This window comes from Pseudonaja textilis, chromosome 2 (genome assembly GCF_049901715.1).
Source record: "Pseudonaja textilis isolate UNSWEBS1 chromosome 2, rPseTex1.2, whole genome shotgun sequence".
Taxonomy (NCBI): domain Eukaryota; kingdom Metazoa; phylum Chordata; class Lepidosauria; order Squamata; family Elapidae; genus Pseudonaja; species Pseudonaja textilis.
This window is the reverse complement of record NC_141991.1, coordinates 22,903,336-22,921,787: the sequence shown is the minus strand read 5'-3', so window position 1 is coordinate 22,921,787 and position 18,452 is coordinate 22,903,336. Positions and strand designations below refer to the sequence as shown.

The window sequence follows — 18,452 nt, the reverse complement described above, 5'->3', positions numbered from 1 at the left end:
AGGAAGGTTCCAAATAACGATCCTGGGAGCCCAGGACACTGCCACCATTGTAAGTACATGTCAGTTGCCAAGCATCCAAAGTTTGATCACGTGACTGTGGGGAATGCTGCGACAATCCTAAATGAGAACTACAAACATATTGGAAACTTTTCATTGTATCAAGTGCTTTTTTGGGGGGGGGGGGTAACATTGTGGTCACTGTCAACTGAACTAGAAGAACATACAGGTTTACGACCTTGCCTCAGCTGTTAAATGAATCAGTGGATAAGTTGGTAACCCGGTTGTTAAGTGAATCTAGCTTCCCTAGGAAGAAGAGAAGCAACCTAGAACTAAGGAGACATTTCTTGACAGAACAATTAATCAGTTGACTATTATTAAGTGTTGTGCCTTATGATTCTTGGACTCTCAATAAATGTATCTTTCCTTTCATGTACACTGAGAGCATCTGCACCAAGACAAATTCCTTGTGTGTCCAATCACATTTGGCCTATTCTATTCTATTCTATTCTAAATTCTATTCTCAAAAAGTTGTGAATGCTCCAACACTGGAAGTTTTTAAAAGATTGGACCACCATTTGTCTGAAATGGTAGAGGTTTCCTCCTGCCTGGCCAGGGGGTTGGACTAGAAGATCTCCAAGGCCCCTTCCAATTCTATTCTATCCTATCCTCCTCTCCTATCATATATTAAAAACTTGGAAATGGATGAATGGTTGCTGTTCATTGCTGTTTCTAAAGATTCTTTTAAAAAGTAGATTCCCCTCCCCCCAAAAAATTTAATTTCCAAAATTGCCACAGTTTCTAATTCTTGAATTTAAGTAGCTGATCCTGTATGGTGAGAAAGTGGACAGAGTATAGAAAGAAAGAGACTAATATATCACATCATACTATATGAAAACTTTTTTTTAATTTAAAAAAAACATGCAAGTATATTGTAGAAAATGTGAGAATGGGCTTAATCAAACTCAGTGTTAATTTCTGGCTGGTGACTTTGCAAGAGGTGGGTGTTTCCTTCTTACCTGAAGGTAAGAACAATTTCCATTTTTGCCAGACACCTGTAGTGTAAATGCTCTTTTTTTTTATTTCTGCCATGTGAAAGTTGACCAGGCAAAGGGGAACATCAAGGGAGGCCTGGACAACCTTGACTGCTGTCCCATTGTACCCACAATCTCCCATCCCATCACCATCAACACAGAATTTCTCCAAGCTCATTTTTATTGTGATGATTATTGGTGCAATCAATTGTGTATTCAGGATATGCATTAAGGCAACAGTAGCATTATAGTAGAAAACTGTGTTTGGGCTGTATGCCCCCCTCCCCCCTCCAGAAAAAGTGGGAGAAATAACTTCCGAGCAATTTTTGTCTACGTTGAGAAATTGTTAGGGAAACACCATCATGCTTTCCCTGGATCCTCCTTCAAGGTCACCGTCCGATTGAACACCAGCTGTAGAAAAAACAAAGGACATCAGCATCCTCCATCTTCAGATCCATTTTAGAGAATGAGCCTTCCTTCCTGCTCCTAAAACTTTGTAACAACTTACAGTCCATGGGCCAAAAGTGGCCTATAACTCATAACAATCTGGCCCATGGTCCCCAAAAGAAATGTGCTATAATCTGACCCACAAGAATGAGGGGAGAGGTGGCTTCACTGGCTGCCTCGGCATGGGTGGAACAAATCCCCTGCCTGGTACTGGTGGGAGCGAGAAATTAGGCCCAGGCAAAAATGGCAGTGGCAACATGGTTTCTAACTTCTGCACGGAAGAGAGTTGCCAACCTCTGCTTTATAAGAAAGTCTCCGCCAGCTCTTGCAACTTTGTGGAACCCACCTTTGCATTTGTGCTGTCAGGATCTAGTGAGAAGTACCCCAGCCGCTCAAATTGGAATTTTGTGAACGGCTTGGCTCCATTCACAGATCGATCTACCAGAGCCTCTTCAATCACATGAAGGGAATCCTGGAGTGGAAGGAAGAAGGAAGAAAAAGCTGAAGTTAAAACGATTTCTTTTTCTTCACTGGCAGATTTGCTTAAAGCTCTTCACCCCAACAGGTTAAAATCCACAGCTTCTTTAAAAGTCTTAACTCTTCAGTATCAACTTTCTGGTATGTCTTCACTAGTATTGATGTGTCTGACTTCTCAAGAAATTAGGCTGGGTGTAGGAGTAAGCAAACTCCTTTTGATTAGCACACTCCAATTCATACCTATTTCCAAACTCTACTGTATATTCCTAGAACGGTTGCTGGCACCCAATAAGATTCAAATTGACATTTTCTTCTCTTCTGATTGGAGCCTGCATTCTTCGGAATTTTCTTGAGTATTATTTTTTTTATCAACTCTGTTTGTCTCTACTTTTATACTTGAATCTTGTTTATGAACAAACATAGAATCCTTTGTTTTTTAATTGTTGCAATGTTTTACTTTTCTGAATGACAAAAAACATACTTCCTTAATTGCAGCTTACTATCTTTTTCACACTGAGGAACAGCAGTCTAGCGTTATCTTTATCTGGCCACTCTAGTCCTATATCTTAACAATTGTTCTTAGCCCAGAACTCACAGGATTGATGTCACTCAGGAACCCTCCTGGCACTTCCGTGGGGTCTTCAGGATTCTTATGCAGGAACCTGTAAGTCAAAAAGTTAGATCACTATTTGTATGGAATTAGAAAAAAAGAGCCAGTTTAATGGTGAAGGCATCAGGTTAGAAACCAAATATTGTGAGTTTACAAGTCTCAATTTAGCCCTGAAAGCCAACTAGGTGACTTTGGGCTAGTCACTCTTTCTCAGTCCAACCCACCTCATAGGGTTGCTGTTGTGGGGAAAATAGGAGGAGGAAAATGTGTTGGATATATTTGCCACCTTATTTGTAAAAATAATAAAGGCAATATACAAATACATAAAAATAATTTTTTTAAAAAAAGACAAGAGGCTTCTAAGTGACTTCGTGTTACTGTCCTAAGCTTCTGAGGAACAACTGGAGAATATATGTAGTTAATTTGGGAAAGAGAAAGACCTGACTTGAGACACAGAAAAGTTAACTCCTGTGCAGTGGTGGGATTCAAATTTTTTTACTACTGGTTCTGTGGGCGTGGTGTGGTTTGGGGGTGTAGCTTGGTGGGCATGGCAGGGGAAGGATACTGCAAAATCCCCATTCCCATCTCACCCCGTTAACCTGCTTTCCAGCTCTGTTCTCCTGTGTAGGGCAACCAAAAACCCAGCCAATCAGCTGGGACTCAGGAGGCAGAGAATAGATGGGGGTGGGGCCAGTCAGAGGTGGGATTTGCCAGTTGTCCAAACCCTTTCCGCTACCTGTTTTCCAGAACTGGTCAGAACCTGCTGAATACCACCTCTGCTCCTGTGTCATTAGAATCTTCAAGGGCAAAATTCACAAAGGATTTCCACACCGCAAGGAAGAGGCTGATTTTAATATGATGTTCCCCCGTCCCCCACAAATAAGAACAATTTAACAATCCTCTACCGTAATACTCACAGCTGTTCATACTGGCGGACCTCACACACAAGAGGATCTGACACCCAGTGGATAAAGGCCTTAGGCTTCTCTGCTGCCTCTGACTTCACGCAAGTCACTTCTAGCTCTTTGACCTGTCCGTTGGTATCCTGGGCATAAACATGGAAGTTGTCATATTCTTGTTTCCATCTCAGACTTCACAATCTCTCTTCTTTCCCCATGCCGTGTGTGTGTGTGTGTGTGTGTTAGGGGACGGCGGCCCTTTTAGGACTTGTGGGCTTTAAATCCCAGAATTCCTGAATCAGCCATGTTCGCCCAGGAATTCTGGGAATTGAAGTCCACAAGTCATAAAGGGGTAATCGTTCCCTACCTCTGCCCGATGCCTTTGCTACACATTCAACTCTGCCTGTTTTTACTCTGATTCAGAAGTTACATACAGCCAATACATCCATCATTCGGTATTCTCCTTGTTATCATATTTAATTTACTATTTGGCAAAAGTCATTACAGGTAGTCCTCAACTTGCAACCATTCATTTTAACAATGGTTTGAAGTTACTATAGCTGGGAAAAAGTGACCTAAGGCCTGAACTCGCATTTACGACTATCATACTATCCCCGCAGTCACATGACTGTATTTTGGGCACTTGACAACCAGCTGACATTTACAATTGGTTGCAGGGTCCTGACATCATGTGATCACCATTTACAATCTTTTTTTTACGAATTTCCAGTGCAAATCGCCTATTGGAGAACTGGATTTGCTTAACAACTGCATGATTCACTTAATGTTGTGATCTACTTAAGGACCATCGTAAAAATTGTCAGAAAATCGAGTCCAGCTTGACTTATGACCACAACGACTTATCAGGGAAATTCCAGTCCCAATTGTGATTGTAAGTTGAGGACTATCTGTATTTTCTCCTCGTTCCACATTCTTCCCCAAGGCACCATTTTATTCTTTGGAATCACAGAAAAATAACTCTGGTGATTATATTTCAGATACCCCTCAAAATTACTTGTGAGATGACCTGGCAAACATAAGTATTACTATTTGACTTGAAGCATCCTTTCTGACACAGAAAGAATGAAAGAAATTTTAGGACCACCACCATTAAAATCCCAATCCTCTCACCAGGAATATTTGAGTAAGGAGAGGGTGTTCTAAAGAAATCATAAACTCTAGCTCAATAGTATTTCATTTATCAGACTACAGTTGCCATCAAGAAAGCCCTACTTTTTTTCCTAGAAATAATTTATTATGTAAGATCTTTTTATGGATTTTAGAAAGCAGTAGCAAACTTCTGTTTCCTTTCTTTTCCATCTTAAAACTCAGGGGTAAAATATTTAGCTGAAGAAAGGAACACGGAACAGAACACAAGTGGGGAACTAGCCAGAACTGTAAACATCTAGAGTTGTCATTATTAAATAACCCCTCAAGCCCTGAGAACGAATACTCTCCTTTTAGTATAGCAGTGGGAATTGTCACTGAGTCTATTATTAATATTACAGGTAGTCCTCGACTTACAACGGTTCATTTACTGACTGTTCAAAGTTACGACGTTGAAAAAAGTGACCATTTTTCACACTTATGAGTGTTGCGGTATCCCCACGGTCATGTGATTTACATTCGGATGCTTGACAACTGACTCACATTTATGACAGTTGCAGTGTCCCGGAGTCATTGTGATCTGTTTTTGCAACCCTCTGACAAGCAAAGTCAATGGGGAAACCAGATTCACTTAACAAACTTGTTATTTGTTTAACAACTGCAGTGATTCCCTTAATAAACATAACAAGAAAAGTCGTAAAATGGGGCAAAACTCACTTAACAAATTTCTCACTTAACATCATAAATTTTGGGCTCAATTGTGGTTCCAAGTTGAGGACTACCTGTATTGGACATTAGTATGCCAGTATATGAACAAATTTGTTTAGTCATTTCATAGATTTAAGCTGCCCAACTCTAGAATTGTTCTAAGTGGTTTGCAAAAATTAGACACACAATACAGGTAATCCTGGATTTAATGATCATAATGGAGCCCGTCCATTATGGTTATAACTGGTGACAGTCATAAAATAGATCATAGCAATAGCACTTAGACTTATATACTGCTTCACAGTGTTTTACAGCCCTCTCCAAACAGTTTACAGAGTCAGCCTATTGCCCCCAACAATTTGGGTCCTCGTTTTTCCCACTTCAGAAGGATGGAAGGCTGAGTCAACCTTGAGCTTGGTGGGATTTGAACTGCCAAATTGTAGGCAGCCGGCTGCAGCAGAAGTAGCTTGCAGTACTGCACTCTAACCACTGCACCACAGAGACTCCTGTGATCATAAAGCGACTGATCCAGATTTGACCATCTTTTTTGTAGCAGTCATTAACCATATCACCATGGTTAAGTTAACCTGTGGTCATTAAGCAAACGCCACAGTTGTTGAGCGAAAATTATTCATTATGAGGCGTTTTTGCCAAAAACTGAAGGCAAATGCTGGTTTTCAGCAAAAACATTGTAGATTGTGATCGTGTGACAGTAGGATGCTGTGAATGGCCTTAGATGCAGGCTGGTTATTCAAACAGCTGAAATGTGGCCATGTGACTATGAGGGTGGGGATGAGGACAGGGCCTAAGTACCTTTGGGGAGGGTTCCATCATAACTTTGAACAGTCATTAAACAATCGGTCAAGAATTACCTGTAAAAAGCACCTAAGCATCCAGAAACCCTCACATTAAGACGGGCAAACGGGGTTACAGTAGTTTATGCAATTTACATGTATATGCACGCTCTGATCCATTAATGGCCTTCAGACCAGGAAAGAATGACCACTCTGTCTTAGTCTGCAGACATGGACCTGGTGGTCTCTTAGAAGAGGCTGTGTGAGGTCTACTCACCTTAATGATATTCTGAACAGCAATGACATAGCCAGTGTGCCTCAAACCTACTGGCTGACCCAGTGCTAACCGCTTGTAGCCTTTGTCTGGAACCTGTCAGGGAGGAAATATTAACATCAGCAAGGATCAAATGAAGATCCCTGGGCCAGAAGAAAGCCTCCCAGTTCACTTCAGTTACCCAGAGGAGGTGGTGGTTTAACCTGTTCAACCAGAAGCACTTCCAATTCTCTGAAAAGGCAAATATTGTCTCAGCTCAGGATTTGTCCCACCTTGGAAACCCAGAAAAGTTATGATTTCCGATAGCATCTGACGGAAGTGAACATGGTTAATATGATGGCAGAATAGCTGGGTGTTCCCTCAGCAATGATTAAGAAGTATGTACTCCAGCTAATACAGCATGCAGATGCCTTCGGTTTCAAAGGGTCGTTTATATCGTGTTGTTCCTTTTCAAATGAAAGTTAGAAAGAATGGGGGTGAAAAATTCCAAAGAAAGAAACCTAAAAGGGAAGAGAGTGAGAAATGGGGGAAAGCTTCTTTGTAAATATGCTCTTATACTAAAGCCATATCCATAAAGTGGATGCCAAGCCACTTTCAAAATAAGAGGCTGTAGGACCCCAATTTATTCTGCAGCTCATTAACAGCCTAGCACAGGGGGTGTCAAACACAAGGTCCGTTCTACTCAATGCAAAGAGGAAAGACTGGGCCAGCGTGGCTTCAGCCCAGTCTACCCAATGTGAAGAGGAAACATGTAAGCAGTTTGGGGAGTGGCGTCACAAGCTGACCACACACACCCCAGTCGGCCACGTCTCACCCCCCACCCCCACCCCCGAGGTCAACCACAGCCCTGATGCAGCCCTCAATGAAATTGAGTTTGACACCCCTGGTCTAGCATGACTTTGAGAGAAGAAAACCCAAAGGAGCTACAGTATATTTGGGTCATATTCAGCAGGCTTTTTTGTTGTGGTTATATGCATGCATACTTTTTACTAAAAGGCAAATAAATAAATAAATGTGAGAATAAGAGCAGTTAGGCAATAGAGGTGATTTCCCAGCAGGCTTAAATCAAGCAGGAGAACCGTCTGTTGAAGATACTCTAGATCTGAAATTCTTGGGTCAAGCAGGAAGCAACCCAGCAAGGCTTTTTACAATTCTACGATTCTGTCATTCAAATATTAATCTTGCTGGTTTTGGCACCATAAGTACAATCACAAGTCTCTTTCAAATATCTGAAAACGGAAACTGCCACGTCAGGGCCAGAACAAACTACACTGCAAATCATATAAGAGCCAATGTTTCATCAAGGAGAAATGAATTAATCCGCAGTGCGGGCATGGCTCTTATCCAGGTACTGCGCAAACTACATACAATATCAAGCAATAAACAACAAAGGGGATTGCAAAGAGCAGATAAATGGCTTTTTAGATGTTCTTTAGAATGCAGAAGGAACTACACGTGCTAGTACTGTCCCCTGCATTCTCCAAGCATCCCACTCCTGACACACCATTTCAGTCTTCAAGATCAGCATGAAATTCTACTCATGTTCCTCATATAAAACCGTGTCAGTGCTTATGTGGGGAGCACTACCTGTATTCAGCCGGATGCCCGTTGAAATTCCTTTGAGACTCTGCTGCTTAAATAGGGGCAAGGGTTATAAAATGAAAGCACACGGATGAAGCATTTTAAGTGGAGTCCCCTCTCCTTTGAGTCCTTGGGAGCTCCAAGCATGCCTGCATGAAGAGGGCTTCAGAGGCTGTGGATAAGCTGTGAATGATGATTACCGGTACTTAAAATATGGCACATTGCTTTTTTTTTTTAAAGCTTTCAGGTGGCCTGTCAAGAGCCATTCCTAAAACAGGAGTGGATAAGATACAGGAAGGGGGCAGGACCAAAGTATGATCAAATCCAATTTCTAGCCAAGTAATAGGTGCTGAGCTCCCATTTTGCAGCAGCTCCCCATTCCCAATTCTACGTTAAACACAAACATCCCCCTTTTCCGTAACTCGTAGTTGGACTCACCTCTCGGAAGTCACTTTGCTCAATATAGAGGGTTGGCTGGAATGGGACTTCATGGAAGCCTTTGGACTCGTCAGCAGGGAAATTGGGCACACGGATGGTTAAGGTCTAGAAGGAAGACAGAGGCACAGGGGAGGGTTCCATAGCCATGAGGAAAACCCTAGCCCACCCCACCCCCCACCCCATTGAGGTGAGCAGGATAGATAGCCCATCTTTTCTTTGTCCACCCCATCCCACCCTGAAGGATCACTTTGGCTTACTTTGTGTGGTGCTGGGAAATTAGTGATGGTCACCCGCAGCGGTTCCAAGACAGCCATGACACGAGGCGCCTGTTCATTCAGCACTTCCCGCACGCACGCTTCCAGCATGTGAGGCTCCGTGGTGCATTGGGCAACCGTTACGCCCACCTGTTGGGAATGCGGAGTCAGTCAAAGAAGGTATGTTACTTTCAGGAAATGTACCAAGCAGCAGTTTGGAGGAGGTTTTCCAGCGGCTACATTTGCAACATGTTCTTGTCGTGGACTTGCTGTGGGGTATCCACCCTTGCTCTCGCTTTAGGACAATTGGGAAGAGGATATAAGGATTGAAGCTGATGAGGAGAGAGCCAGTGTTTGTCAGGCCAGACAGAATCATTTTTATAAATCCAAAGGAGATGTTCTCCGATTTCAAGTTGGAAGGAGCAAGGCCAAATTTCCATTCTTTTAAAACGGTGAGAGAAAAAGGCCTAGGATTTAGACATGGAAACAGACATATCTCAAAGCAGCCTGATTTCCGTGTTCTTCAGGTGGGAAAAACTTCTAAGTAGATATGGCTTTTATTTTCTCCACAATAAAGCAACTAATCTGTCCATATCATATCTGTCTGTTGGAATTACGTTTCTGAGTGTGCGATTCAGAGAATGGAGAGTCAAAATTTATGACTAAAACTAACTGAAGGGGGACAGAGAGGGAGAGAGAGAAAGAAAAAGAAAGAGAGGAAGGAAAGAAGGAAGGAAGGAAGGAAGGAAGGAAGGAAGGAAGGAAGGAAGGAAGGAAGGAAGGAAGGAAGGAAGGAACAGGCCCATTCTGGTTGCTTAGAAACTTTCAACTACATCAATCATTTCCAAGTTCTAAAGCCGGTTCTTCCACCCTCCCTCCTTCCCATGCTCCCTCTTTCTAGGATCACACTGCCCTGGGCAATTGTCCCTAACCTAGTTGACTATGCTGGCCATGGTGGAAGAAACTATAATCTAGATCAGGGGTCTCCAACCTTGGCAACTTTAAGACTTGTGGACTTCAACTCCCAGAATCCTGGGAGTTGAAGTCCACAAGTCTTAAAGTTGCCAAGGTTGGAGACCCCTGATCTAGAACAAGGGTGTCAAACTGGCAGCCCACAGACTGGATACATCACGTACAGGTCACGTCCCCCAGTTCTACGAATGGGAAAACATCGCGACATGTCACGGCAGCCTGACGCCGTTGAGTTTGAGACCCGTGATCTAGAAGAACTGGCAGGCACTAGTCGGAAATGGCTGTCCACAGAAAGAATTTGTTGAAGGTCATGAGGTGGAAATGTGGAGTCAGAGTTTACAGTGGGCATGGACCAGGGGTGAAATTCAACCACCTCGCACCACCTAGGGAGAGGTGGTAGGGACAATTTGAATCACTTGGCCCCGCCCACCTTCTTCCTTTGAGAGACTGAATCCCACCAAGCCACGCCCACAGAGCCAGTAGGAAAAAAAATTGAATTTCACCCCTGGCATGGACATTACTACCCTCTTTTCTTCTCCAAGAAAAGGCACACAGTTCCTGTTATCAGAAGAATTTTCTCTTCAGTTCAGATCAGCTACTTGGAGAAGAATCTGCAAATCGGACTACAGACTGCCCTCACCCCTGTTCCAATGCCATCCACTTTTGCGACATCTAAAAGTAGGAATATTTTCAATGCATTCTGCTGTTCACACTGTACCCCAGCACTAGAAAGCAATTAAAGAAGGGGCCTATAAAAGACAAATACTAACCTATAAAAGGGGCCTATAACAGACAAATAATAACCCTTTTCCAGCAGTGACCACAATATGATTGACTTTTGTCTTAACATATGCCCACACAAAAATCAACACAATGATGTGATCCCCAATTATAACTTCAAAAAAGGCAACTAAGATCTTATAGACAATGATCTCTCATCCCTTGATTGGCAATCTCTATTCACTGGATGCAATACTGTTGAAGACCATTACAACATATTTTTACTTGGAAGTCAAAAGAGTCATCAAACTATATGTACCAACAACAACTCCCAAAACAAAAAAAAACAGATTACCCATAACAATAAGGAAACTTCAATCCAAAAACAGATCACTCTGGTGGAAAAACAAATCTGGTCACGTTGCCAATTTTAAAAGCTGATACAAAAATTTATGCCACCAGATAAAGACTGAATGTGCACCAATTATCACATTAAACAAGAGGAAAACCTTCTATGCACCAATTCCACCCGCGCTTTTTACAATTTTGTAAACAACAAACTAAAAGACTCAAGGTCCATCCCACCCCTTATAGGACCTAATGGTAAAGACTGCAACGACGACACCATTAAAGCCAACATCTTTAACACATTCTTCGGCTCAGTATTTGTAAACAGCAATGGTCATGCCCAGTATTTCCTAGCCGAACCACAGACAATTACAATGATCTAATACATATCGATTTTACAGAAGACAATGTTGAAAAAGCAGTATACGCAATCTAAAACCATCTCTATCTATTGGACCGGATGGAATATGTGTCTACTTCTTAAAAAAGCTATCCACTGCCATAGCCGAACCTCTAAGCATAATCTTTGAAAAATCTTTCAGGACCAGCTCCTTGCCTAACCTATGGTCACAAGCCATGGTCATCCCCATCTTCAAAAAGGGAGACCCCAGCCTAGTTGAAAATTACAGACCAATCTCTTTATGCTGCATGACCTGTAAAGTCATGGAATCAATTATTAACCAATCCATTATCCTCCACTTAGAGACAAATAACCTACTCTCTAATAAACAATTTGGTTTCAGAAAAAAACTATCCTGTAATCTGCAACTCTTACACTGCAAAAACATATGGACTACACAACTCGATCAGGGCAAAGCAACAGACGTAATCTACATAGACTTCTGTAAAGCCTTTGATTCAGTGGTACACGACAAACTATTACTAAAACTAAAATCTTATGGTATCTCTGGACACCTACATAACTGGATAGAAGCATTCCTGTCAAACAAGCAACAAATGATCAAAATTAGGAGCGTCCTATCAAATTCTGTACCTGTCAAAAGGGGTGTCCCCTAAGGCAGTGTTTTAGGACCAACTCTCTTCACACTCTACATAAATGACCTCTATGATCATATTAAGGGCAACTGTGTTCTCTTCGCTGATGATGTAAAGCTATTGAACACCACAGACAATACTACTACCCTCCAAAAAGATCTTGACTATATATCAGAGTGGTCAATCAAATGGAAACTTCAAACCTCAACAAATCAATGCTCTGTCTTACATATTGGCAAAAAAAATCAGAAAATAAAATACAAGCTGAATAGTCAAGATCTTGATGATCCAAGCTCTGTAAAGGACCTTGGAATACTCACCTCTAATGATCTAAGTGCAAGAGCCCACTGTAATACATAGCCAAAAAGGCATTAAGAGTTGTTAACCTAATCCTACATTGCTTTTTCTCTGGTAATATCACACTACTAACTAGAGCATACGAAACATTTACTAGACCAATACTCGAATACAGCTCATCAGTCTGGAACCCACATTACCTATCTGATATTAGCACAGTTGAGAAAGTCCAGAAATATTTCACAAGAAGAGTTCTCCACTCCTCTACTTGTTGGAGAATACCTTATGCCACCAAACTTGAAACTCTAGACCTAGAAAACCTAGAACTACACCGCCTTCGGTTCAAACTAAGTATAGTATATAAAATCATACACTGCAATGTCCTACCTGTCAATGAATACTTCAGCTTCAACCATAACAATACAAAGAGCACACAATAGATACAAACTCAAGGTAAACCACACCAAACTTGATTGCAGGAAATGCGACTTCAGCAATAGTGGTCAATGTCTGGAATACTCTACCTGACTGGTTTCTTCCCCAAACCGTCAAAACTTTAACCTTAGACTGTCTATTACTGACCTCACCCCTTTCCTATGAGGTCTGTAGGGGGCGTGCATAAGTGCACCAATGTGCCTACCATCCCTGTCCTATTGTTTCTTTTTTTTTTTCTTATATGTACCCATTTCATGTATTCATAACTATGTACATACTTATACCTATTATCTTGTAAGCAATTGACAAATCAAATAAACAAACAAATAAATAAATAAATATCACTGATGACGTAGTTGTGGGCCTTCAAGAACTCAGTCAAGCAGTTAGTGGTAGATAATCCAGGTTGAAATGATGCCCATTAAATCATGAGGCAAATGAATTAAGTTCATAAAGCAAACGTGCAACTGAACTGTAAGGATTCAGATCTCTCTGTTAATATCTCAGCCGACAGATAGATACCTGACTGGCTGAACATAGGATCTTTACCTTTGCACAGAAGTTGTTGATTGCCTCCGCTGGAAAGCCTCGGCGGCGAAGAGCAGTCAAGGTAAAAAGTCTTGGGTCATCCCAGTCCCTGCAATGCCAACATCAGCAATGAATGTAAAGACTGAACCTTCTTCATTCTGCTGAACTCTGCTCATAATACACACACACACACACGTCCCCTCACCTGACAGCCCCTGCCTCAACCAGGCGGATGATTTTACGTTTCGAGACCACTGTATAAACAAGATTGAGGCGTCCGTATTCCCACTGCACTGGGCAGTACAAATCCAAGGCATTGCAGAGCCAGAAATACGAAGAACGTCTAACAGGAAAGAGGAAAATGGTGTATATGAGGTCACATTCAAGAGGTAGGATTGGTTCCATTTTCAATTGTGATTTCAATCTTGTGAATTTTGTCTGGGCTTCTATGGTACAGGCACTTCCCGGGTTAAGAACATCAACTTACGGACAACCCCTACTTACAAACAGGCTGCCTGTTATTAAAAATGGTGGATGGTGCTGTCCTTTCTTTTAGCCAATGAATTGCTGAAGCTACACAATGTTTAACAAACTGCTGAAGCCACGCATATTTAATATGCAGCCTGTTTTCAGTGGTTCATGAAAACATTGAGTAATTTGTTGGCTTGAGGAAGGAGAACATGGTCTACCATTTTTAGTAATTGGCACTGCATTCGTATTTACAAGTTCCAACTTACATACAAATCTGAGTTAAAAGAGAATTAGGATTGGAACTCATTCTTAACCTGGGGACTGTCTGCATATGTTTTGAAATGAAGAACAGTTACAGGAACTGGGCATGGCTAGTCTAGTGAAGAGAAGGACTAGGGGAGACATGATAGCAGTGTTTCAATATTTGAGGGGCTGCCACAGAGAGGAAAGGGTCAAGCTATTTTCCAAAGCACCTGAAGGCCAGACAAGGAATAATGGATGGAAACTGAACAAGGAGAGATTCAACTTGGAAATAAGGAGAAACTTTCTTACAGTGAGAACAACCAATGGAACAGCTTGCCCTTGGAAGTTGTGGGAGCACCATCACTTGAGACTTTCAAGAAGAGATTGGACTCCCATCTGTCAGAAATGGTATAGGGTCTCCTGCTTGGGCAGGGGGTTGGACCAGATGACCAATAGGTCCCTTCCAACTCTGATTATCTGTTATCTGAAACAAGAGCTCTGTTTTGAGGGGTCCAGGAGCAAATGAACAAACTTCCCTTCCCTTGAGAGAAGTTGAGACCTAGACAATTGTTTAAGGTTCATTAAAGCTAAGAAATAGAATTCTCTGGATAAAGAACATTAAATGGTGCATTCTATTTATGTTCAGGGAACTCAAATAATTTATATGCATAAGATAGAAAGCTCTCCTAAATCTTTGGCAGTACTTCTGTCTATAGGAAAAGGCAGGAAAGAAGAGAAGTGACTGATGGGCCACAGCTCTCTTCATCCTTTACCATGAGCCATGCTACCATCTGGTAGAAGATGAGCAATATTTGAAGGGAATGAGATTTCCACTACCCTTGAGATAAGGGATCCTTTCAAAGAGCACAGTCTTACCTCGCTTGAAATTCTTTGGTGCACAGTGAGTGAGTAATGTTCTCCAGTGAATCACAGAGGCAGTGCGTATAGTCGTAGGTGGGATAAATGCACCTGTGATGCCAAAGAAAACCAGAAGTTCATTTCCAAAGCTCTCAGTGTCTTCCGCAAACCGTCGTCATATTCTCCTAGGGATACTTTTTTAGCATTGTTGGTCCGTACAGGTAGTCTTCAACTTACAACCATTCATTTAGTGACCAGACAAAGTTACAACACAAAAGTGACTTATGACTGTTTTTTACACTTACGACCTTTGCAAGCCACCCCTCAGTCACACGATCAAAATTCGGAAGCTTGGCAACTGGTTAATATTTATGACGGTTGCAGTGTCCTGGGGTGATGTCATCACCTTTTGTGACCTTCTGGCAAGCAAAGTCCATGGGGAAGCCAGATTGACTTCACAACCATGTTCGTAATTTAACAACTGCAGTGATTCATTTAGCAAATGTAGTTAAGAGAGGTTGTAGAATGGGGCAAACCCACTTCACAATGATCTCATTTAGCAACAGAAAATTTTAGCTCAATTGTGATCGTAATTATAGGACTACCTGTATTATCCCTTAGAAGTCTTTCCATAGTACTTTCCTTTCTACAATTTTAATTTTTTATGTGCAAAAATTACACTTATCCTGCTCCCATCAGAGGAGTCCCAAAGGCGTTGGGGGCCAGAGGGCAACTTGTTCCACGAATTCCAGACTCCAGCAATAACACCAAAGCCACCCTGAAGCTACTGCCCAAAGATTAAGCTCTGGAGTGCATCCAACCCAATGAGAATAACTGCCTCACTTCGCTTGTCAGAAGAAAACTTCCACACTATCCAATCCCAGTCTCAACGAAGATCACACTAGACATCTAACTCCCACATACCATTTGTCACCACTGCGGTGGTGTGGTGTATATTTAATGCGATAAGCAACAGGATCCATTTTTCCATCCTCCATCACCATCTTCATGCGCAACGTGGCCTCTCCCTCTCCAAACTTTCCTTTGCGCATGTCCTGAAGAAACATAACACATACCAGAGTTTCAAATCATTCAGACAGGAAAACCTCCTACAGAGAGGTATTGCTAGATTTTACTAAGGCTATTCCTTCTTCCCTAGAAGAAGCTATGATAGACAGATGTCTAATGAGGGTGACAAAGGTGGCACAAAACAGGGGGTTAGGCAAAATATTTGATATTTTAGCTTTTATTTTTCTAAAAAAGTAAAATCATAGCCCTGTCCAGAGTTACCCTGTGGTAAGATGGGCAGCTAATAAGATAGATTGATAGACAGACAGACAGACAGGATAATTAGTAATTTGTCACCAAATGTCATTGGCATGTTCTTGAGAGGTTCTGAATGCGCCTGACACCTTATGGGCTTCAATTTCTCTGATCTGATCTGTGTAATCAATTTCACACACTTCTGTGAATGGAATCAGTAACATGCAACCAAAATGAATACAATTTGATATGTTTTATTTCTGTGCTAGAAAGGGTTGCTTCAAAGAATATGACAAGAGAATATGCCTTTGGGGCAAGGAAATAATGCTAGAAGGGAACATGATAAAAGGAGCCACTAAAAATAGCAGGGCAGTGAATACAACCACAGAAAGAGAGAAGAACATCTACATAACAATATTATTGATTTCTGAAAGCATTGTTACATTTTTTTCCTGAGTCTTCATCAGATAGTACAGGATAATGGTTGTGAAAAATAGTTGTGAAGCAGTGTTCCTTCAAATATTGTAGCTCCAAATTGTGAAGATTCCCCAACTAAAGAGCCAGTTTGGTCTGGTGGTTGAGGCACCAGGCTACAAAGGAGAAGACCAAGAGTTCTAGTCCTGCCTTAGGCATGAAAGTTGACTGGGTGACTTTGGGCCAATCACTAGGAGACTGAGTTCTAGTCTTGCCTTAGGCATGAAAGCTGGCTGAGTGATTTTTGACCAGTCCTTCCCTCTTAGCACAACTCACTTAACAGAGATGTTGTTGTGGGGAAAATAGGAGGAAGAAGTAATAGGCATATTCGCTGTCTTGAGTTATGTATAAAAATAATAATAAAGGCAAGATAGTAAATAAACAGGAGGGTCAGAAACATGAGGTTATAAAATACAAATAACAAAGAAGTTGATAACACAGCCCTAACTCCTGCAAACAATATTGACTCATCTTAGACCCTTTCTGAGAAGCCCTGGACATTCAGCACACTGGGGTTAGAATAACAGAGTTGGAAGGGACCTTGTAGGTCATCTAGTCCAACCCCTTGCTCAAGCAGGAGGCCCATGCTTTTTCTTGATGGACGGGCCATCTTAGTGGATGCACACATCATACCTCAAAAAGAAGGAGAGACTCTTCTATCGGCCGGTCTCGCCACGGGGAAGGAGGTGGATTGTGTCCTTTGATTTCTTCAACCTTCTGGTGGCAAATGTAAGCATGGCCCCTGAGAAGGGGGAAAAAAAGACATCAACTACAGAGACAAGGAGTATGATCTGGGCAGGAAGGAATGACCATATAAGACTTTCCACAATCCCCTCTGTAAAAAAAGGAAGATTACAACAAAAAACACTTTGGGGAAAGTACATGAACAAGCTGGATGGGCAATTTTCCATCATTTTTCATGCTACTTGGGCCTCCTCACCTTTTAATGAGATCCACTGCCAAGGCATACAACTCATCAAAGTAGTCAGAGGCATGTGTCACTGCATACGGGGTGTATCCTGAGGGAAAACAATACTAAAATGTGAGAAGCCCATGTTCAATCAGCCCCATCATCATAGAAAAGGCAAATTCAAGGTTTTTCAAGAAATTGCTAACCCCTCCCTCAAGAAAAATAAAGGACTCCTATGAAAAGGCCATGAGCACAAAAGTAGTCGCCCCTCAGTTGCAGCACATAAGCTGGAAGGAATGGTGTAAAACAGGGGTATGGCCCTTTTATGACTTGTGGACTTCAACTCCCAGAATTCCTGAGCCATCATGGGGCCATAGTTCTCCACCTCTGGTGTAAAACATGGCAGCCTTCCACAGCCTCTGGAAAAGCCAAGAGGTTTCCTTGCCATTTCAACCTTAGGCCCATCCAGCAAATACAGCCTTTCCTCCCGCTGAGAACCTCTACCTCCTTTGCCCTGGGCATGCATACCTAGCCACTCCACTATGTCTAGGATGCCCGTAAAATACTTCTCCTCTTCTTTTTCAGGGTTTGTGTCATCATAACGCAGGAAGCAAATTCCACCATTTGCCTGGTTTTGGGGTAGGGGAGAGAGAGGAATTAAACAGCAGGCTGAATCAATCCCCCGGTTCATCAAAAAACTTTTTCTTCCCAAATGACAGCAAGTTAGAGCACCACAGGAAAACGATACCTCAATAAAATCACCAAATAACTTTGACATGAAATATGGGGCCACGTTCCTACTAGCCAAAAATATAAAATTAAAATCCATTCAGTCTTCCAGGGAAAACCACCAACCACTATTTCTTCAAGCTATCTTCCAAGGCATTTTAGTGCCATGGAGATGAAGTTTGTGAGCCCAAAGAAAGTAAATTCCTCCCCGCCCTGAACATCCAATCTTCATTTTACGTTTCCTGCATTGGGGTTGTGTAATTGTTAACCATGAATTAGAAGAAAATCTTGTGATTTAAACACACAAGCAAAACAATCCAGGATTTTTCATTAACATTTGAAATGGGACTGGAAAAAAGGTTAAAAAAGAAATATCAGACTTCCTATAAGTTTATCAATGTAGCACTAAAGCTTTGCTTAGCTTCATATGTCTATTTTTATTTATTATATATTTATTAAATTTATATGTCACCCATCTCATTGTTACAGCAACTGTAGGCATCTTCATGTAATTTATCTGAAATCTTTAGATTTAACAAGTGTCTTTCGTTATTAGTAGATATTAGCAACTATATAATATAGTGGAGG

General features: G+C 41.7%; 1 protein-coding gene across 1 annotated transcript in view; it reads right to left on the bottom strand.

The window, feature by feature from the left end:
* Positions 1–1,194: 1,194 nt before the first annotated feature.
* QARS1 (glutaminyl-tRNA synthetase 1) overlaps positions 1,195–18,452 on the bottom strand; it is a 30,572-nt gene continuing 13,314 nt past the window's right edge. The window contains exons 11-24 of the mRNA XM_026717924.2: positions 17,664–17,763; positions 17,166–17,244; positions 16,859–16,967; positions 15,413–15,543; positions 14,507–14,599; positions 13,122–13,259; positions 12,938–13,025; positions 8,624–8,770; positions 8,367–8,471; positions 6,351–6,443; positions 3,483–3,610; positions 2,551–2,617; positions 1,825–1,950; positions 1,195–1,442 (exon numbers count right to left, since the gene is read on the bottom strand). Of these exons, the coding sequence (XP_026573709.1) occupies positions 1,392–1,442; positions 1,825–1,950; positions 2,551–2,617; positions 3,483–3,610; positions 6,351–6,443; positions 8,367–8,471; positions 8,624–8,770; positions 12,938–13,025; positions 13,122–13,259; positions 14,507–14,599; positions 15,413–15,543; positions 16,859–16,967; positions 17,166–17,244; positions 17,664–17,763 (1,455 nt within the window). The 3' untranslated portion in view covers positions 1,195–1,391. The remainder of the gene's footprint in view (positions 1,443–1,824; positions 1,951–2,550; positions 2,618–3,482; positions 3,611–6,350; positions 6,444–8,366; positions 8,472–8,623; positions 8,771–12,937; positions 13,026–13,121; positions 13,260–14,506; positions 14,600–15,412; positions 15,544–16,858; positions 16,968–17,165; positions 17,245–17,663; positions 17,764–18,452) is intronic.